Genomic DNA, 22,073 nt, shown 5'->3' with positions numbered 1-22,073 from the left:
GAAATATCTTGTACAAATCATATGTATTATCGCAATAGATTGATTTTAGGAATTTTTTTGAATATTAGAATTAAAGCTATGTTTTATTATGTAAACTTTTAGATAATAGAGTAAGAGAGGAATATATTTTACATTTATACCTGTACCAAGGAAAGTCGGAAGCTACTCTTTCTTTTCTATGCATTTTTTTTCTCTCTCTTTCTCCTCTTTTTAAATTTTTTTTCTGTATTTTAACTTTTTGTAAAAATTAATAAAATTTATTAAAAAAAAACACACCAACCCATTGTGTCTGTTGAAACCTTCCAAAATTGTCAGAAATCTTTTGATTTATGTGAGTCTTAACAATCTCTTGCTTAATTATGCTAGCAAGGTTTCTTTTTTCCAAGAGGGCTACTTTGAGATCTGTACTAGAGTGTCCTAGAAGGTTAAAATGTTCTACTATTACTTTGTTTTGAGTCCTGGTGTTAAACTTGTGTCTGTTAATTCTTTGTGCAAAGTTTGTCCTGTTTGTCCTATGAAGAATCCAGAGATGGCAGATGATAGCATATATCACATTAGAAGAAGAGTGTTTAAATAAATTAATTAAAAGTGCATCCTATTTTAGAGAGGAGGTAAACATATATGTGAATTTGTTCATAAAAGGCCTTTTTCCCCATCAGGTTCCAACAAAAAATAATATTCTGCCACCTTTTGGGGGGGTCATCTTGAAACTTCATCCCTGTGTATATTAATTCTGCTTAAGGTGGATCTTTATAAATCACATCTATATATGTTTTTTGCTTGATGCATGGCTTCTGTGCAGATATGGGAGCTTATGCATCATTAAATGTCATTTAATCCTTCGCAGAGATGCTGTGTTACAAACAAGTCGTGTTAAATGTCAAGTCAGCTGTTCACTGTTTGGTTTGTGATCAGTTTCTGTGCTGTGAAGCACAAGATCTTGATTGTTTAATGTGGTAGTCATAAAAAAGCAATCATAAGGGAGATTTTTTTGGCAAAAATTAGGTACACTGGTCCAAACCAGTGTGTGTTTCTTAAAGGTTGGGGTGTGTATGTGTGTGTGTGTTGTGCTTTTGGGAGTCTGCCCAAAGTAGCAGCTTTTCATAATTTTATTTTAGGAGACCTTTGTTGATTGCATCACCTTCTGCCAGAATGTCATATAGCAACCTGCTTTTTGGATCAGTGGATCCACTAACCATGGTTCAAAAAGCAAGAAAGGTGTATCCAAGCTTCCCATATTATTTATGGATTTCTAAGAGCCAGTCGGAACCAGAATATCACTCTGTCCTTTATGAAAACTAGCTGTTAATGACCGGGCTTATTCATCTACTGCTGCGTGCCCATATAGTAGAGTAAAATACTCCTGAAGAGGAATAAACCGAGATTGCCTTCCTGAGAATCTTTATGGGCTGTTGATTTCCATTTTGAACTGAGAGGAGTTTGAGAAATTGCAATAGATAATCTGGACCGTGGCTTTAGAAGATACTTGAAGTTGACCTGGAGCAGGGTTGAACTGACATGATCTCCAGTGGCTTTTAATTGCTTCTGGCTTAACACTTGAAAGGCTGACTGCTGATATTTATGGCCATCAGAGCACAGGATGTGTTGTATAATCTCTTTGTCAAGGTCACTGGTTGATATTAGCTGTGCTCAAATGGAAAAGCAGTTGGAAGTTTCTCCGGTTTTTTTCCACCTTCCCTTTCTCCAGTGTGCGGTCAACACTGGTGTTTAGCTTTTTGGGTCCCCTTGACACTCATACCTGTAAGGTCATAATCCAACTGGTCAATGCTGTGACTGTTCCCCTTTAAATGGAACCGAAGCATATTTCATTGTCTGCTGAAAAGGCAGGCGGTCTCTTTCGAGAACTGAGAGCCAGCTGGTTACATAACAGCAATGGTTCAGACCTGAATAACCTAAAGAATAAATGAAATGAAATAAACGACATTATGTCTGCTTATGTCCTGACTATAATTGAAGCTTACTCAATTGCTTTCAAGGTATTTCTTGATCTGTGGTCTTCAGTGATCCCGTTTCATTAGGAGATCTAAGTGAAGAAGAAATGTGAGAGAACCTTCGTAATTAGCACTGTTTTAGAAATAATATTGCTACCTCCAAGTCCCGTTATTCTGCATGGACAATAGAATGTCCATCTTTCAGATGCTGAGGAGGGCGTTTCAAGAGTGATTTATCACAGATGTGCAGAGCGTTTTCTGGATTCAGCAATATTTCTTTGGTTCTTTTCTGCAAATAAGTTAAGCCCCTATTTTGGGCTCTGCAGTCTTTCTATCATGCAAGGTTTTAAATGTTGCTCCAGGGACTGGATAATTGGCCTTTATTCAGCAAAACTGTATTTTGCAGTCCCGTTCCTTGATTTTGACCGTATGGTTTGAGTTTTCAAGCTTCATGAGTTAGTTTGTTTCTTGCAAGTTTTAGAGCCTGACCTGAAGTATCTTCATGAAAGTAAGACACCCCCCCCCCCGAATTTGTTAGGACTTCCTCTGAGATGTGCTTAAAATGACAGACAACTTGCATTCTTATTTTGTAATATATATTTTTTTATCCGTTCAGTCGTGTCCAATTCTCGGAGACTGCCTGGAGAAATCCATGCAGTTTTCTTGGCAAGGTTTTTCAGAAATAGTTGGCCATTGCCTCCTTTCTAGGGCTGAGAGAAGGTGACCGGCCCAAGGTCACCCAGCTGGCTTTGTGCCTAGGCAGGACTAGAACTCATGGTCTCCCGGTTTCTAGCCTGATGCCTTAACCACTACACCAAATTAGCTCTCTGCAATATTTTACAAGCATAGATGTTTTACAGGCATACGACATTTTACAGATGCAATATTTCGCAGGCATAGAAATGACTGTTTAACTACAGCCTAAAAGAATGGCTCTTTGTGCACTGACTCTCCTTCCTCCCTTCCTCCCTCCCTCCCTCCCTCCCTCCCTCCCTTCCTTCCTTCCTTCCTTCCTTCCTTCCTTCCTTCCTTCCTAGGCTTATGAAAAACGTTTTCCAACCTGCCCTGAGATTCCAGTTTTTTTGGGCAGTGAGATCCTTCGTGAATCCAAGAGTGAAGATGGAGCCATTCATATCATTGAAAGGACTTGCAAATTGAACGTGGATGCACCTCGGTTGCTCAAGAAAGTAAGAGCTACAATTCCTTCTAACAGTGATTATCTTTAAGCTATCTCAAAAGCCCCACACCCTTGCTCTTCAGTCGCCTTCCAGGCTGTTCTTGTTACTTTTCTCATGTTTCTTCCAGATTGCCGGGGTAGAATATGTCTTTTTCATACAGAAAAATACAGTGAACTGGCGGGAGAGAACGCTTGTTATTGAAGCCCATAATGAGACCTTTGCCAACCGCGTCATTGTCCTGGAGACGTGTCACTACTCGGTCAGTAATCTAGATAGGAGGTTTCCCTTATCCTGTGCAAAGGGCAACGAGCTGGTTTGCATTTTGGCAGCTTTTGCAATGGACATCCTCATCCTCATCTTCATCATCCTCATCATCATCATGACACCAGCCAAGCTTGAAATAGCAAGCTTCAAAAGAAAATGGGTTTTGCTGATGTTGTGATGGAATGGTGTTATGAAGGCCACGCTCGGGGAGATAAGCATGTTCTTAGCCCCCAACAGGAGCGTGGGAAGTTCAAGAAGATGAGGCTGGCACCACCCTAAGGAATTCACGGTGTTGTGGCTTGCTGGCTTGGGAACTTAGGTTCAGTCTGGAGAGATTTCTGTGTTGAGGTGGAAGCTAATAAACGCAACAGAACTGTATTTGCACTGTCTGGTGGAGTTCTTTGGCTGAACCTGACATCAATCTCTCCAGACTCCATGATGTCAGGTTCAGCCCGAAGAACTCCACCAGACAGTGCAATACAGTGCAATACTCTCCAGACTGAACCTCAGTTCCCAAGCCAGCAAGTCACAACACCGTGAATTCCTTAGGGAGGTGCCAGCCTCATCTTCTTAAACTTCCCACGCTCCTGTTGAGGGCTAAGGAAATGCTTATCTCCCTGAGCGTGGCCTTCATAACACCATTCCATCACAGATGTACACATTTGGGGGGGATTGTTAGAACTACCAGTGCTTGGGTTCTTGATGTTCTCTGATTTTGTTTTCCTTCTTGCATTGTACTGATGATGTTACCTTGCTGGTGATGAAACGTCTTCAGGGAGAGATGGAATACCAGAGAACACCAAGAACCCAACCATCCAACCCTGATCTCCATATATTCTCCACTATTGCTACCAATTTTTGGGGTGGGGGGTGCTTTCGAGTTATTGTTGACTCCTGGCGACTGCCTGGACAAGCCCCTGCAGTTTCCTTGGTAAGGTTTTTTTGGAAGGGTTTGCCATTGTCTGCTTCCCAGGGCTGAGAGAGAGGGACTGGCTCAAGGTCACCCAGCTGGTTTTGTGCTTCATGGTCTCCTAATTGCTAGTCCTTTCTTGTTGGAGTGGTCCAGTCCTGGGGTTGAAATTGCTCTGGGAATGCTAATGAGCTGCTGAAGCAGTGTTTCTCAACCTTGTCAGCTTTAAGAAGGGTGGACTTCAACTCCCAGAATTCCCCAGCCAGCTGGGGAATTCTGGGAGTTGAAGTCCACCCATCTTAAAGCTGACAAGGTTGAGAAACCCTGCATTGAAGGATGGGGTGCTGAGAAGATGTAAGCCATCTCAAATCAGAAGCAGTTGTTTTGAGTGTGAAACAGGCTGCTTCGATCTGTTCAGGAGCGTTTTGAGTGTGAAACAAAGAGTTCAGCATTCACGCTCGAAACTACCCATTTGAATTTGGAATGCTTCAAACTGGAAACATTTCACAATTCCTATGGGATGTATCTTTCAGCAATAAATAAGACTGATTTTTCTTCTCTCTTTAGTGAAGTCCTTGAATAAATGTGTTCTCTTGGAAACAGCACCTCCTTCCTGTGCTTATTCTGATAAGCAGAAGGCAATTCACAGAGTCCTAAACTTCCTGTCTGCCTTTTTTTGCTTGGGGTACATTTATACTGCATGAATTCCAATAGTGATTTTCACTTCAAAAAGTGTTAGAATATACTAGGTGACAGCCAGGATGTCTGGTATGGTTCTGGGATTAGTGGAAATAGGGAGTTGGAGAAGAATTGTTACAGAGATGATCATATCATCTCTTTCCTCTTATAATTGAATCCTACAAAGCTCTTTATCTTCCACTGAAGCAGTGGAAATCAGAAAGATCAGGGGTAGTCGAGGAAAATTGCCCAGTTCCCCATCTCAGGGAGGTCATAAAGGCAAGACTTCCTATCTATCTATCTATCTATCTATCTATCTATCTATCTATCTATCTATCTATCTATCTATCTAATTTGCTGCAAGCCACCATAATTTAGCTAGAAATTGCATGATGTTAGTAAGCCTGTCTCTGGGTCAGCAGGCGAATGGCTTTGTCTGCGACTGACATTTAAGAAGCTCTAAAGGCAATAAAATACCTTTTAATGCTTGGTCAACAAAAGTCCAGATTGAGTTACTGACATGCTTTATTGGTACCTACTGAAAAATGCAGCTTCATGAAAGCGAAGAAGCTTGGAAATAACTGCTTTTTTGGGTGACCTTAGCCACTGAAACCACAACCCTTAAAATGTCAGTTCCTGAAACCAGGAACCATACGCTCATGTGTGGTTGCTTCAGAATACGGTAATATTTCTATCCTACTGTCACTTTGGTTCTCTCTCAAGTCTGCCAGAAGGTGGAAAGAGCCTTAGAGGCAAATGTAGGTCAGGAAAACAGCTACAAAAAGGGGAGGTGATTTCAGGTAGAAATGGAAGGTGAGAGATAGCCTGAATCCATACATTGTTGATTCTCTCCTCTGGCTAGTATTTTTTCTGCCAGCGAGGATAATTTACGGTTAGGGTTTCAGAAGGTTCTGCAAACCCTGATGTCCATGACTTTTTACTTAGAAGTCTTCTCCCGCCTTCTTTACACTTGTTTAGTGCCTTTGAAGATGCAGATCTCTCCCCATTGTGCTTGGTTTTGTCCTGGGATGAGTCTGCTGTGGCTTTTTTAGTGGTTCATTGTTTTGATCTTTGTACATTCAGATAGACATTTCCACTGTTTGAGATCTGAAAGAGGATAGTTCCATGGAATGGAGCAAGAACGTTTTCTCCTAGTTTTCTGATAGGTGAGAAAAGGGACACTTTGGGGGCTATGATTAATTTTTATGAGTTCATTCTCAGCTGGGCTATAATTCCATTGTTTTCTCTTACGACGTGTTTTGATGCAGAACATTTTACTCATTCTTTACCTCTGCCTTAGCCAACTTGAATGAGTGATGCTACTACTAGCCTGATAGGGAGAATATGCTGAGATATGTTGAGTTTCTTCTTTTAGCTGTCAACTATATACGTCTCCCCTTAAGCTCAGAGAAATATCCAGTGTCCCTGAAAGGAGGGGAAATGGGAAAAAAAGAGGATGTAAAGATTACCTTTGAGAACTAGCTTCTTTTCAAAGCTCCTTTCTATGGCCAGCTGGGATAGTTCTAACTGTGCCATTTCTGTGAGGGTAGGTTCATCCGGAGAATGAAGACTGGACATGTTTTGAACAATCGGCATCCCTTGACATCAAATCGTTCTTTGGTTTTGAAAATACGGTGGAGAAAATTGCAATGAAACAATACACAGCCAACATCAAGCGGGTGAATATTGATTTCTTCTATGCGTTGCAGTATCTCTGTCTAAAATGCATTGGGCCAATGTTGCATTTAAGTATCCTTCATTTGCTTTGGTTGAGTGGGGAATCGATGCGTAGAAACTCATCCAGGTGAGTAAAGAAGCTGGTGGCGGGGGGGTGGGGGGACAAAAGGATTGGATTGAGGCTGGATTGTGGAATCCCTTTTTCCACAGTCAGCTGAGACCTTCAACAGGCTGGATAAGACAGGATGAATTGCTTCATTCCTTCTTCCTTAGTCTACATGGTGTGTTTCCCAGTTGACAAAAAAAGGAAACTTATGGCCAGAAAGAAAATAAGTGCTCTGATGAAGAAAGGACATCGGGAATCGCCCATCTGGCCTGGGGCGGGGAGGGAGGATGTCAGAAATGGGGTTGGCTATCCCCTTAGCAGCCTGGTGTGGCCTCTATTGGGCTCTTGGATTTTTTAGCCTTTTTATCTCTGTAAGTGTGGTTCTTTTATAACTTTTAATCATGTAAGCTGCCCAGAGTCCCCCATTGTGGGGAGATGGGCGGGGACAAGTCTATCAATCAATCAATCAATCAATCAATCATCTGCCCACGTGTCTATGAAATTTCTGCTGTGCTTGGGAGATGATTTATTTATTAAATTTATATAGGTGCCCATCTCACATACTATATGTGACTCTGGGTAGTGCACACAATTAAAATAGCAAAAACCAAACAATCAAAATAATTGAAAACCAAAACCATTAAAATACACTTAAAACTACAATGAAACAAAAACATGGGAGAAGGCATTCCAAAACTTACAAAGAGTACAACCATTTTGCGGGCTCTGTACTTCCATGGGATCCCCAGGCCTGGTGACAAAACCAGGTTTTAAGGGCCTTCCAGAAGGTCAGTGGGGTTGGGGCCAATCTCACCTTGGGTGAGATGGACAAACTCTTCCCTCTGAGACCAGCACCAAATTCACCCCTTCTCCTGTTTTCCTGTGGAGAAGGCACAGCTTCTTCCATATAACCAGGATGGAAACCACACATGTAGACCAAGAATGAATGGATATGAACAATTGTTTGTTGAGTAACCCTCCAGACCATTTCAGGTAGAGATGATGTCTCTTCTCTACCAAACCGCTTGGTCGAAGTTGTAAGCTGGCTAATTAAAAACATCAGAAGTTAAATGATGGGAAAAAACCCAGAGCTAGGTAACTGGACTTCAAGGCACCTGAGAGCCACTGTTGACCAATTTCACACCAACAGATTGGTAAGCCAATGTGTCCTGTCTAACTGCAAGCAGGACCCAGTGGGGGCAAGTGGATTTCTCCAAAGCTGAGCAAGGAAGATAAGCTTTTGACAGGAAGAGGCAGCTAGGTCAGCCAAGAGAGTAGTTACGATTGGGCTAAAGCTGTTAGGGAATAAATCCTCCTACATAATAGAGTATGGAGCATAATTAGCCTCTTATGTTCTACTCCAACCTGGCCGCCATGCTCAGGGCTGCCAAATCTAGAGTGTATAAGTTAAAGTTCAAACACAAGGCTTATGTTTTTCTTAAGCAGGGTTTTAGAATCCCTTTCCTCCTTGTTCCCTTAACTTAAATTAATTTATGGCCAAAGACCACCAAATTATTAAAAAAAAAACTCAACAAGTTTTCAATACAATGCACAAGAGGGAGAAGGTTATCAAAATGATTGATGATAATATTCTGACAACTCTATGTAAAAAGGATAGGATAGGATAAGAACTGCAGATTGTGGGGTGGTTAAGAGGGGAAAACCATTTTAATCTTAGAACAGCAAAGGATAAGTTAAAGCTAGCTGGAGTATAGGTTAGGGAAAGATAAAGGCAATGTCTTTAGCAGATAAAACTAGTTACTTGGTCATGCTTATTCCATGGTTAGATGGAAGCAGGGTTGAATTCCTGGTTGAATTCTCTTCCATTTGCCTCTAAACCAGTATTTCTCAACCTTGGCAGCTTTGAGATGGGTGGACTTCAACTCCCAGAATTCCCCAGCCAGCATGCTGGCCGGGGAATTCTGGGAATTGAAGTCCACCCATCTCAAAACTACCAAGGTTGAGAAACACTGCTTTAAACGGTGATATTCAGACTTGCGTATGTATATCTGTTAAAGGTATAAGAGTACTAAAGCTCTTCCTTTAAAAAAAAAGTATTATGTTGATAGTGTAAATTACTTTTATGCTGAAAATCTTTAGTAGGAAGTTACTGTTTGGGAGTTTTCCAGCCCCAGCACATAAATCTGGATTGAAGCAAGACTCGCTAGATCAAACCAGACCCAATCAGAGTCTTTGCGCAAAATCTCTTGGCATCTTCAGAACAGGCTGGGCAGCTTGGATCATACATGTAATAAATCAATTCCTTCCAGGGCAAAGAAGTCATAGAGCATTACCTAAAGGAGTTGATATCACAAGGGATCACTTTTGTCCCTCGGTGGACTCCTCCCGAAGTCACGGGGGATCTCAGGAAGAGGAATCCATCTGGAAGCAATAATGGTGCCGTATCCCAAGAATCTCACCCCCAGGGAAGTGAGAAAGAGCCTTCTTCTGTGGAGGCTTCAACCCCTGAAGGTAATTTCTTCTAGCCACTGGATCCTTGGCAGTTGGTTGAATTGGCCTCACCATTCTTCTGCAAATGTTCTTACCAGTTTGGATGTTGACCCGGTACAACCACTAATCTTCCCTCCGTTGGTTTTTTAATGCACTACCTCTCATTTGCCATATGGTCTTTCCAAGATGTACGCTCAGGAGAACCTGGAGAACTTCATTTTGATCCTTGGACTTCTGCAGTTCTGCTGTTCCTGGGGCCTTTTGTGCCTGTTTTAAGTTGCAGTAAACTTGCATTTGGACCGACGACAAATCATATGGTCCTCTCCTGTGGACCCAGTTGAGAAAATCCCTTTCTTTCATTCTCGCCTCTGGCGTGCGTGCCTGTTCTTTGTTTCAAGTGGCTTCCAGCACAGCTGCAGTCCCAGGATCCTTCTCCTCCTGGTACAGTGTCCGATTAGCTATCAGCTGGTTGCATATGGGCTTCCAAACCCTGATGGCTGTAGAGCGTTTTCCTCCTTTCTCTCTTGTTTGGTCTGGTTGCCCTCTTCTACTCAGCAAGAACCCACCTCGCCAAAGCGCTGGTTTCCTTCCAGCCAGCTTCTTTCGTAAGCCTTGATGACCTTGCATTTCCCTTCACATCTCCCTGCTTGGGAAGGGAGGCCAAAAAAGGAGGAATCCATTTGAAAGCTTGCTTGTCTCTCCCCGTTGATTTAGGTAATTTAGAATTCTTTTTTAAACCCGATTAGGATTTTTAAAAGGGTTTTATCCCATTTGTATCACACAGATTGAACTCTTAAGCAGTGCCCTAGTAGAGACGTGCTTGACTCCAACCATGGCTTCAGCACAATTGCCATGTCAGATGCCTCCAGCCTGGTGCCCTGTCCCGAAGAGTTAAAGCATGTCATTAGAGTTATAATTCCATCTCCCTTGCAGGATTCTCAAAACAAATAGGTATGTGCAAGGTGATAGAGGTCAGAAGAACCAGGAGGAAAAAAAAGTACATTAAAATGATGAGTAGAATTGAAACTCTCCAGATTTTATTATTAATATTATTGTAGTGAACAAACAAAAGAATATATCAATGACTGTACTTAAACTTAACATAGAGGAGGGGAAAAAAGAAACGAAAAAAAAAGATATGTGTAATGTCAGAATAAAATTAATTCAGCCCTTAAACTTAATGTAGATCGTACAGAAGCATATTGCTCCATCTTTTCATTTTTTTGTAATATAAAGATGTTTCAGAAATTGATAATGAACACATATCTTGCATCTATTTCTTATCATCAGGAGAACCCATTTATTTCCATCTGCGTAAAATAATTCTTTGTCAAGCCCCAGACTCGATAAAACCAACGTTATTTATGAAATGTCAAATTCTATATTTTGGGAAGATGAGTCAACATCACGTTGACATTTTTAACTGCTATTTTCCCCCCCCCAGAACTATTAACTTATGTTCTAACTGGAAATCAAAAGGGAGCATAGCTGGAAAAGACCAAGTAATATGAGTCAAAGAGCCCTCAATTGTCTTGCAAGGCCAGCAGAAGAATTCAAATGCCCCATGTTTTTAAAACATTCTATGGTTCTTCTTGAGGAACATGAGGAAGAACCATTTTAGGAAATAACAAACTGCATGTCACCCTCAAGAGCAGACCTTAACAGTTTTTGAACAAGATTACAGGTAGACCTCGTTTAGCGACCACAACTGGGAACGGCAGCTCCGTCGCTAAAAAAGTGGTGGCTAAGTGGGAAATTACGTGACTGCAAATGGACTTTCCTTTTCCCCACCCAACCCCCCTTTGGAATGCTCACCCTGGCGCCGGGATAATTAGCAAGAAAGGAATTATGTTTGTATTTACATTCATTGGCGAGGAAGGGATTACAAGGGAGTAAGCAGGCATGCAATGGGGAATACTCATTGAAAGCAATGTGCTGGCACTAGCAGCGGCGATGTATTCTCCATTGTGTGTCTGCTTACTTCTTGTAATCCCTTCCTCTCCAGTCTCTCCACTCTGTGGGGGGGGGGGGGGAATGGGTCAGGCACAGGAGAAATTGCCTACAAAAATGGTTTGTTTGTTTTTTCTACTCCCCCACACAGAGTGGAGAGATTGGAGAGGAAGGGATTACAAGAGAGTAAGCAGGCACACAATGGGGAATACACTGGGCTGTTTGTGTAGTGCGCTCGCCGCTGCTGGCGCCAGCATGTTGCTTTCAATGTGTATTTCCCATTGCATGCCTGCTTACTCTCTTGTAATCTCTTCCTCTCCAATCTCTCCATTCTGCAAGGGCAGGGGAAGGAAAAACAACAGGTCAGGCACAGAGCAACGCATACTGACTGTAATGGTGGTCATGGGACTGTGGGACACTGCAAAGGTCGTAAATGTGGGCATTGGTCATAAAGTTATTTTTTAGCAGTGTCATAACTTCAAATGGTCACTAAGCAAGGCAGTCAATAAGCGAGGACTACCTGTAAAAGTCTTACACAATGTCTGCAAGCAAATGGCAAGAAATGCATTAATGGCGTTACTGATTAGCTTCCCCCATAGCTAATTTTTCTGTCTCCCTAGGGGACAAACTGGATGCCGATTATATAGAACGTTACCTGGGACAATTAAGTCCCATGCAGGAAAGCTGCTTGATCAGACTCCGCCAGTGGCTGCAAGAAATGCAGAAAGGAAAGGTAAATGGGGGCAGGGAAGCCTATCTAGAGGGAGGAAATAATGAAGTCAAAGCAGCCGTCCTGTGACCCAGATTCATTGATTATGTATAACTCACATCTTCCCTGGATGCTTCTGTCCCACTGCTGAACCTGTGAAGGAAATGGGAACAGTTTGCATTAGTGGCTGACAAAGCAAGGGAAGCTGGAAACATGCCTCCAAATTGCATTTGCTTCTATCGGGAAGACCTCTTTGAATTGTTTTTCTTGCTGTGCGACTTCAAGATGCGCTTATGATCAGGAAAGGCTCTGTGCTGTTGAGCTTGACTGCTGGTGACACTGTGGACACATCTGTGTTGCTTTCTTGGCAACACTATGGGAGCTGTCTGCCATGACTTCTTTTTTGGGGGGACCTCTCTTGGTGGCTGTTTTGGTGGTGTCATGGTGGAAGTGTTGGACTAGGAACAGGGAGGGCTGGGTTCAATTCCACCTTCATCCATGGATGACTTTGGGCCAGTCCCTCCTTCTCAACCCAAGAGCCAATTAGGTGTAGTAAGAAAAGTGGTGAAGTAGGACTAGGAAGACCTGGGTTCAAGTCCACCCTCAGCCATGGAAGCTCCCTGAGGACTTGGGACTAGTCCTTCCTTCCTTAGCCCAACTGCCAGTGTGGGGTAGAGGTTAAGATGGACTAAGAGTTGAGGAGAACTGGGTCCTAGTTCTCGCTTAGCTATAGAAGCTCTTGGAATGATTTTGGGTCAGTCATTTCCTCTTAGCTCAAGAGTGGTTCAGCAGTGAAGGTGCTGGACTAGGAGTGGGGAGACTCAGGTTCCAGTCCACTCTCACCCACAGAAGCTCTCTGAGGTACTGTGGGCCCCTCCTCCTCTCTCAGCCCTGACTTACCCCACAGGATATGGTGAAAGGAGATCCCCATGGGGTTCCTGGATGAAAGGTGGAATTCCAAATCTAATAAATAAACTGAGACTTAGCTTTACTGTGTCTCTCTCTTTTGCTCAGGTTCCCAAAGATGAATACATCCTCCGTTTTCTGAGGGCTCGGGACTTCAATATTGATAAGGCTCGGGAAATGCTCTGTCAGTCCTTGGCATGGCGAAAACAATACCAGGTGGATTACATCCTGCAAACATGGAGGCCCCCTTCTCTTTTGGAAGAATACTATGCTGGGGGTTGGCACTACCAAGACAAAGGTGAGACTCTCCCTGTGGTCCACTGTGCTGTGTCTTGGCATGAAAGTTCATCACAAATGCTGTGAGCCGTTTGTCAAGCAGTTGCCTTGGGTGAGGCTTCTTTTGTACACGGTTAAATTTGCGATTATGGTTCAGCGTGTGTATCTCAGTTGTGAATGCCTAAATGCACGTAAAAGTAATTCCAAAGGGGGGCAAGAAATCAAAAGAATGGTCTTGTATCATGGCAAAGGGTCAATGTCTACAAGGCCTTAGTAGCTGTGGTCAATGCAAATGGCAATATGGTCACTTCACAACGCAAAGCCTGGCTTTTTATACTTCTCTGTCAGCCCCACCAGGGAGACCAGACCAGGAGATCAACTCACAGGGAAGCTAAAACTACTTTTATTGAAAGTGGCTATAAGAACAGAGTTTTGCAAGTCTGACTGTGCTGTACCTCCTCCCCTTCTTATACGCCAGTGAATTAGGGAGGTGTCTGTCTGAGCCCCTTCTGCATATTTTCTGTCTGTTGTGGACTTAAGATATGTTTCATCCCTCCATCAAGGTCACCTTCCTTACTCTCTACATTACGTACCAACATTGTATGCAAATATGTAAGTCACATGGTTTGCATTGTGATGTCACAATGCACAGTTTGTCGTTTGTTGTTCTCCTCTGCCCCGCGAAGATATCTAAGGCCCTGAACAATAACATTTTGGAGAGTGGCTATGCATTTCATGTTCTCCTCTGGTCCATTTCAAAAATGCATTGTTGGTAGTTTCTTTGTCTAGCTCAGTGGTTCTCAGCCTTCTTGAATCTGCGACATGAGTATAGCAGTAGTTCTGTGGCACACCAGAAAATTATTAATCATGTATATGTATTTTTAAATGTGTAAGACATGGTTCAGGGGGAAGTTGTATAATTTTTATTAAGTTATACATTTAGGACTTAGGAAATAAGATAAAAATCTCATGGCAGACTAGAAACAAGCCCATGGCATACCTGTGTGCTGGGGCGCACCAGTTGAGAACCACTGGTCTAGTTGCTCTCATTTTTTCAATCTACTTATTGCTTCATCCAAGTCAGGGGTCAGCAACCTACAGCCCATGAGCCAGATGTGGCCTGCCACTGAAATGATCCACACGTGGTCCCCAAAAGAAATACATTTACCTGGCCCACATGAGAGAGGGGGAGAGTGCTTGGTGGCCATTTGGACAACAGCTTCACCAGCTGCCTTGGCATGGGGGGAGCTAGTCCCCCCAAAATGGCAGTGGTGGCATGGCCTCTGCCCCCCACAGAGAAGATGCCAACCCCTGAGCCAGCATGAAGTGTTCTTTCTGTTTCCTGCAAAGAAAATAGGATGAGAATATTCTTCAGCAATCATTTTGGAATGTTTTCAGTGAAATATAATAGACTGTTCTTGCATCTGTATATCTTCCAATACCCAAATGTTGTTGTGTTGGCTGTAGATGCCTAATTAACATAAAGAAGCCATCCATTTCTCTTTTTACAAAGTTGGAATGAGGAATGTAAGAAACATGAATCAAAGAAAGCTTAAACTTGCCAAAGCGGAAATGAAGAACATTAAATTAGAAGTTTTAGGAATAAGCACCCTTGGGGAACGTGGGGGCCAATTTAAATCAGACTGTTCCATAATTTATGGCTTGGGATCATACAAAGGAATGGAGTAATCCTCAAAAAAATATTGCTAAATATATATTTGGGTATGACCCAATAAGCAACAGGATTATTCCTATTAGAATTAATGAATATCCAGTGGATATCAATGGTATATAAGTGTGTGCACCTATTACAGATGCAACAGTGAAGGATACCATGTCAAATTTCAAGAGTGGCTAAACGCAACATCCAGAAAAGAGATAGTGCTATTAATAGGTGATTAAAATGCCGAAGTTGCAGAAACAGAGGGACCTGAAATCAAGGTAGATTTGTACAGTGTTGCAGGAATTAGGCTAATAAAGTTTTACAAAGAGAATTCCTTGTTTATTGCAAAAATTGCATCGAGTGACGTAAATCCAGAGTCTAAATATGGATGCTCCTGGAATGCATAATACTGGAATTAAATTGACATAATAAAAAACAGAGGAGGAAGAATGCAATTCAGCCAGCCAGGACACCTCCAGATGTTGATGGTGGAGCAGACCCTGAATGATTGGTATCAAGATAGGTTAAAGGTAGAAAAGTTAGGAGATAGAGGAGATGTGTCAGCAAGGTTTGAACTAGAAGACGTACAGCTGGAATACAAGATCGATGAAAGGAACAGATTCAGTACACTTCCACATATGCAGAAGAGAATCTGAGGAACTGGGGGAAGAGAGAAAGAGTTACTGTGAAAACCAAGGCAGAAAAAATAAATAAAAAAGGAAAAGATCCAAGTGGCATTCAGAATAAGCTGTCATGGTAACCAAAGAACGGGAGGATAGAAGCCGCAGGCAACAAGAAGTATATATGATTACTGAACGCAGACTCGAATGTCAAGCAACCGAGGATAAAGGCCCTCCAGCCAAGAATGGGAACAAATAGGAAAAAAAATATAACAATCAAAGGAAAATCAGATATTTTAAAGAAGGACTCATCAGAAAACGTACAGCTAAGGTAGGAAGATTCCAGAATAACAATGAAGGAGATCTAATAGAAATAAAGGAAGTTAAAGGAGGGAGGAAACACTATTCTACAACATCTTACAAGCAGGATTGTAGAATGTCAGGGAGAAAATATATTCAGCAACTGGCTCTGCTGAAAACTGGGGTATAACAGGCAATAGATTAGCTGCCACGTCAGAATGAACCAGAAGCAGAGGAGATAGCCACCAGACTGTTTAGAACTACAGCCGAAGAGGCAATTAAAGCGCTGACAGCTCTATGCCAACAAATATAGAACAAGACTACGTGGCCTCTAGATTGGAAAAGATTGGTGTATATATACCTATAGTTCTGAGGCTACCCAGGTATGCAGATACTTAACCCCAAATTCGATTCTCGGATAGAGGTGGCAGAAGACACCCAGACATGACGCAGCTAAAGAACCTTTATTGCATGATGTCTCAAGCGCATCAACTGACTGCCCATATATCCGTGCTCCAGTGTCTAAATGCTAGGCTTCTTTGTCCCACTCTTCCAAATTAACAGATAATTGGTGGGTCATTTGATGGCCTTGGGCAGTGGCTGAAATATGATTACTTAATAGAGAGCCAGTTTGGTGTAGGAGCTAAGGTGCTGAGCTGGAAACCAGGAGACTGTGAGTTCTAGTCTTCCTTTAAGCATGACTACCAGCTGGGTGACTTTGGTTCAGTCCACCTCTCTCTGTCCAACCTACCTATACAAGGTGGTTGTAGTGGGGAACATAGGAGGCAGGAGCATTGAGTATGTAGGCCACCTTGAATTCACCAAAAATAAAAGCAGGATAAAAATCAAATACATAGATAAATAAAAGCTCTTTCAACCTGAGAACTGCCCATCCTGCCTTTCCAATCTCAGCCCCTACAGTAGTGAAGAAGGGAGTTGCAAGAGAATGTGCAGATTAATGCAGGATGGTTTGAATTCTTCCTAGAAGCAAAGGTGTGTTCACTATCTTAAAAGCAGAGCCGTTCATGGAGAGAGAGATGCCAAATGAACAGGTTTCAGGAGGGCAGAAGGAAATGAAATCTGATAACTAACATCAAGATGGTTAAGAGAGGTTAAGAGGGAGGCTTACCTTGAGTACCACAAGGCTTTTGTGTAGGACGTGCCAGAATGTGGGCCCCTGGGCACATCAGCATGCCTGATTATTTTTCTGAGGAAGCTTTACAACATGCAAACTGCTTTAAGACCTGAGCATGGAGAAACTGAGTGATTCAGAATAGAAAAGAGGGTGAATCAAGGGTGTATACTGTCCTCAGAAGAGCAAATGTAAAAGGAAAAAGACAGTTTGTTCCTCTAAACCCAAGAGCAGTGAAAGTGTTCTTTTCCTGAAAGCATGCATGCAAGAGAATCAGACTTGAGCTGATGACATCTGCCACCTTTGATGCCCATCAAAGATAGGGAGAAGACTGTAGAAACGTCTCTCCTTGGTATTCCAAGGTTTTACCATCAGCAAGTAATGCATATCAAAGGTGTAGGTCAATGTTGCATGCTCAACATTGAGCTACTGAGGTAAGAATCTTTAATTTCAACAGCAATTTGTATATTGTCACAGGCTGGAAGTTGAAAGTTGGACAAATGCTGCTGATTTTCGTGTTTCTGGAAGTTTGTTCCATCTTGCAGGGCAGTTTTTTTCAGCTTCTTTGTTCATTCTTTGTTTTTCAAGATGGAAGACCTCTCTACATCCTTCGACTGGGGCAAATGGACACAAAAGGTCTTGTGAAGGCTCTAGGAGAGGAGTCACTTCTTCGCCACGTGAGATACACCTTTAAGTTACCTCCTTAGCTTTGACAAATGTCGTTTCTCAAGGGACTTCTGGCAAGTCTTAAGTTCTATTTGATAGGCATAGTGAAGACCAACTAGCAAGACTTCAGGATTGCGTTACTGCATTGCACAGTTGCTACATTTGTTTGGGAGTCCAGATGCCTTTAAAGTATATGCACACCTTGTCCACTCAAGACAATCAATGACAACGTAACAAGCACAACATAACTTTATTAACCAAACTTTGAAATTCAAAAGCTCCAACAAACAGCAATTTAAAAATCGCAAGAGTCCACAGGGGTTGCAAGGAGCAGTGTTTCTCAACCTCAGCAACTTTAAGATGTGTGGACTCCAACTCCCAGAATTCCCCAGCCAGCAGAGGAGAAACTTAGCCCCAAGAAAGAAGAAACTGGGAGAAAGAATTCTGGGAGTTGAAGTCCACATATCTTAAAGTTGGCTGCAGAATTCTGGGAGCTGGACAAGGTTTCAAGATTCTGTTAATATACCCTACAAAGTAAAGTAGCATTCCTGGAATTCTTGTCAGAGTTTCTTGACCTGGCCTACATTGAGGGGCTGACATCAATCTTGAAAGTATCTCCAAAACCTTTGCTGCCCATTTTTAAGGCCAACCAGTTCAAGATGAGGCTGTTCTGAGTCTCTTTCTGTCACTTTCTGCTTTCCTGGGGCCAAATAACTTTCTCCTCTCCCACCCCCTCCACAAAGCAAGAGCTACACCCCTCTGCACATTCAGATTAAAGGATTCTGTAAAAAGAACTGGTGTGTTTCTCCGTCCAGTGTAAGACCTGATCATTACATGCAAGGCCTGGAATTGAGGGATATTTTCATATGTCATAATCAGACATTTGTCCTTGCTTTCGTTTTAGGTCTTGTCAATTAATGAGGAGGGACAAAAGAGATGTGAAGAAAACACCAACGTCTTTGGCCGGCCCATCTCGTTAGTATGCATCTCGTTATGCAACATATACATATCAACATTTGGGATCATTTAGCACCTTGCTGGATTCAGGAGACTCCATCAGCATGATGGCCTCAGTTAACAAATCAGCTTTTTCGTACTTTTGACAAATGCAGGGAGATTGGAGTGCTGTGCTGAATGGCATTTGTGAAAACTCCCAACATTTTACACGAGGAAGTGGTACTTGGGCCAGATCCTGTGCCCTGAGGACTAGCGAGTTGAGCAATGCCAATGCACAGATGGCCCATAGCATCATATGTTTCTTCCCTTTTAGATCCTGGACCTGTTTAGTTGACCTTGAAGGACTGAACATGCGTCATCTCTGGCGTCCTGGAGTAAAAGCTCTCCTGAGGATTATCGAAGTCGTGGAGGACAATTATCCAGAGACTTTAGGAAGGCTTCTGATTGTGCGAGCGCCCAGGGTGTTCCCTGTTCTCTGGACTTTGGTGAGCGAGGATGAGGGGGAACCCTATTTTCCCTTTGTGGTGGTCTTTCAAGAAGGGTTTAAAAAACAGCACCTTTAGGAAAGTGGTTTCTGCCGATAGGTACGTGCCGTTGGATAGCTCCTTGGTCCAAGTCTTTTTCTAGAGCAGTTGCCACTTGAAGTTTGTTTTATGCATGGTTTATCTTTTGATTATGGTTCCTCGTTTCATTGTAAATTTAATTATAAGGATTTGCACAATAATGGAGGAAAGAGGGTTCTTTCTAGGGGTTCCGTGTTCTTTTTTTGACTTTTTTCATTTTGCAAATGGGAAAAGTGGGAAACCTTGAAAAAGAAGTATTTCTGTGGAATAAGAAATAGTTTCTGTACTTCAGAGTTTAGGATCAAAGTTAAAATGGCAAAGGGTTGAGTTTATTTCGGTTTCTCGGGCATGTATTTTCCTTAAAGTATGAACCTTGAATATTTGAGAGAGCAGATGATACCTTGAAACAGCAACATTTTCTCCTATCAATTTTAGGTTAGCCCCTTTATCAATGAAAACACCAGGCAGAAGTTCCTCATTTATAGTGGCAACAATTATCAAGGTCCTGGAGGACTTGTAGATTATCTGGAAAAGGATGTGATTCCAGACTTCCTCGGAGGAGAATGTGTGGTATGTTTGGATAAAGCCTGTAGCATATAACCTTTAGATAGACCTTGTTTGGATTTTAACGTTCTTATCAATGGTTGGTAATAAGGTTGTGCAACATTCCTGATATCTGGGACATCCGTACCAATATCAAGTAAAGTCAGCTTGGAGTTGAACTTGACTCTCAGTAATTGATTTTTGATTATGTGCTGTCAAGCCAGCGTTGACTCTTAGCGAGCACATAGAAAGATTTTACATGACACAAATCAACATACCCACATGCAGAGTCTGAAGCTGGTGAGGTGAGAACCAACAATTCTCAGTCTAGAGACAATCGTTACATAAACTTGGAACAGATATCTCTGATTTTCAAAGCCAGAAACGTGGAAAGTCCCATTGACTCAAAAGGGTTGGAGGAACAGATCTAGGATTTAAACTCTGAGGCTGATGTATATCTATAGACTTTGATTGCTATATTCTGAAGTTGATAGAATTGTATATATATGACTTCTTGCTTGCTTGCAGTAAAGCAGCTTCTCTTGCCGACTTGAGCTTGTGAAACTTTACTCTGCTAGTTAAGGGCTGAGTTGCTGCAGAGTCAAAACTCTGTCACCATGCAATTGTCTTGGCAGCAGTATAGAAGTGGTTGGCCATTGCCTTCTTGAGATGCCCTTGGATTCCTGGTAAACTCCCATCCAGGTACTAATCTGGCCTGGTCTTCCTTAGTTCTTTGTCCAAAAAGGATCAGTCAGATCAAGAACCAATCACTGTTGTTGAGTTTGGAGAGAATTCTGAAGAAGCTTTCATAGCTGTAGACAGAAGATCAGGAAAACAACAGGTCTTCCTATTTGGAAGGTGGACATTTACAAAAGTATCTTATCTAACTATCCAACTGTCCCCCACCCACAGTGTAATGTGCCTGAAGGTGGCCTTGTCCCCAAGTCACTGTATCAAACAGATGAAGAGTCTGAAACTGCTGATCATATTCGTCTCTGGACAGAAACCATCTATCACTCTGCAAATATTTTCAAAGGGGCTCCCCAAGAGGTAAGACCAAGGAGCACCTTCTGTTCAATGGGAGGGTTGGAAAGAGTATCAGACAGATCTCAAGTGTTTCAGTCCTAAACAGGCAGCAGATAGGCCTGTTTAGGACCTAGGCCACCCAACAATGACTTGGACAAGGTTCTGGAGAAACAAGAAGTAAGGAGAAAATTGTTCCTTCATATTTCTGATGACCTGCCCCTTCATCTGCTGTGAATATGTCATGCAGGAAAGAGAAAAGATTTAAAACTCAGTTTGTTGGTAGCTACTTTAAGCCTCTGCAAGCTATGGTGGTCTTGTGAAATAGATGTGTTTCATGATGTGAGGCTATTTCCAACTTCAATTGATATTCCACCAACTAATTTGAAATGGTCAAAGCAGAGGGGGTGATAATTTACCCTTTAAATATCAGTGGTCATGCTTTGGATTCAGAAGCAATGGGATGCTTCAAAGTGTGCACAGGGCTCACATGGTCCCTACCTGCACTCCTTAAAGCAGATGCACCTTTCCTGCAAATGTGTGACTGAGCTGAAGCGTGATCCTGGGAAAAGACATGCTTAGTTGAAGGAGTTGCAAATGGATGCTATAGCTGATGGAATGTCTATCAGGCCCTGAGAACTTGGTGGAGAAAACCAAACTGTTACAGAAGAGACCCCTCAGCCCAGGGGAGGGAGGAGTGTGAGAAAGTGATTCAGAGTAATTCCACTATAATTACACTAAGTATAAGTTGACCTGGAGAACTGCTTTGGTAAGCTTTCAAGTTTCTGTTATTTACCCTACTAGTAATAAAGATTGTCCAGAAATTCAAGTGGTTCTTGTTCCCTGAGTTTGTGAGCATCAAAGGACTTGACATCAATCTTGAAAGCCTGCCTTGGCAATACTCCTGATCAACTTATACCTAGTTTAATTAAGATGGACTTACTCTGAATCTTTCTCATGGTCTCCCTACCTCCGGACTGAAATGTCTCTTTGGAACTTGTCCTGTTTCCTCCACCATGTCCCCATGTGCCTGCTGGACATTTCACCATCCTACGCACACCCCCACATGTGCTCTAAAGAATCTTTTTCAAGTCTGAAGCCCTGTAGAATCCTAATAAGAAGTTTTTCAGAGAAGAGATTATTTGGCTCAAAACCCAACCAGGCAGATTTAGCAGGAAAAGCCCCATTGTTGACTGGATCTTCGAAAGTCTAATTTTATCAGCAGCCTCTTGAAGAAGGATGAGTGGACATTAGATTTTTCTGTCTTCTAATCTAGATAGTGGTAGAGATCCTGGAAGGTGAATCTGTGATCACTTGGGATTTCGACATCCTGAAAGGGGATGTGGTGTTCAGCCTTTTCCATTCCAAACGAGCACCTGAGACCGTTCGGAAGGAATCTGTGATGCCAACTGCTTTGACGGCTGGGGAAAACGTACAACTCATTGGCAAGAGTTGGATCCTGGGGGTAGACTATAGCCGAGTGGAGACTCCCTTGGTCTGCCGAGAAGGCGAGAGCATCCAGGTCAGTTGGTCCACTGAAACGATCCTG

At 42.4% G+C, this 22,073-nt stretch overlaps 1 protein-coding gene across 1 annotated transcript in view; it reads left to right on the top strand.

The window, feature by feature from the left end:
* The window catches only part of SEC14L5 (SEC14 like lipid binding 5), a 48,142-nt gene that overhangs the window by 20,732 nt on the left and 5,337 nt on the right, over positions 1–22,073 (top strand). Inside the window, exons 4-15 of the mRNA XM_088153005.1 lie at positions 2,990–3,139; positions 3,258–3,389; positions 6,533–6,661; positions 9,036–9,237; positions 11,787–11,899; positions 12,890–13,079; positions 17,361–17,449; positions 18,343–18,413; positions 18,709–18,880; positions 19,394–19,528; positions 20,414–20,551; positions 21,801–22,046. Of these exons, the coding sequence (XP_088009131.1) occupies positions 2,990–3,139; positions 3,258–3,389; positions 6,533–6,661; positions 9,036–9,237; positions 11,787–11,899; positions 12,890–13,079; positions 17,361–17,449; positions 18,343–18,413; positions 18,709–18,880; positions 19,394–19,528; positions 20,414–20,551; positions 21,801–22,046 (1,767 nt within the window). The remainder of the gene's footprint in view (positions 1–2,989; positions 3,140–3,257; positions 3,390–6,532; positions 6,662–9,035; positions 9,238–11,786; positions 11,900–12,889; positions 13,080–17,360; positions 17,450–18,342; positions 18,414–18,708; positions 18,881–19,393; positions 19,529–20,413; positions 20,552–21,800; positions 22,047–22,073) is intronic.

The sequence above is a fragment of the Python bivittatus genome, unplaced genomic scaffold (genome assembly GCF_059951505.1).
Source record: "Python bivittatus isolate LINGU-HERP-01145 unplaced genomic scaffold, Pbiv_v1 ctg000030_np1212, whole genome shotgun sequence".
Lineage (NCBI taxonomy): Eukaryota > Metazoa > Chordata > Lepidosauria > Squamata > Pythonidae > Python > Python bivittatus.
The sequence above is the reverse complement of the archived record's forward strand: the minus strand, read 5'-3'. Positions and strand labels throughout refer to the sequence as shown.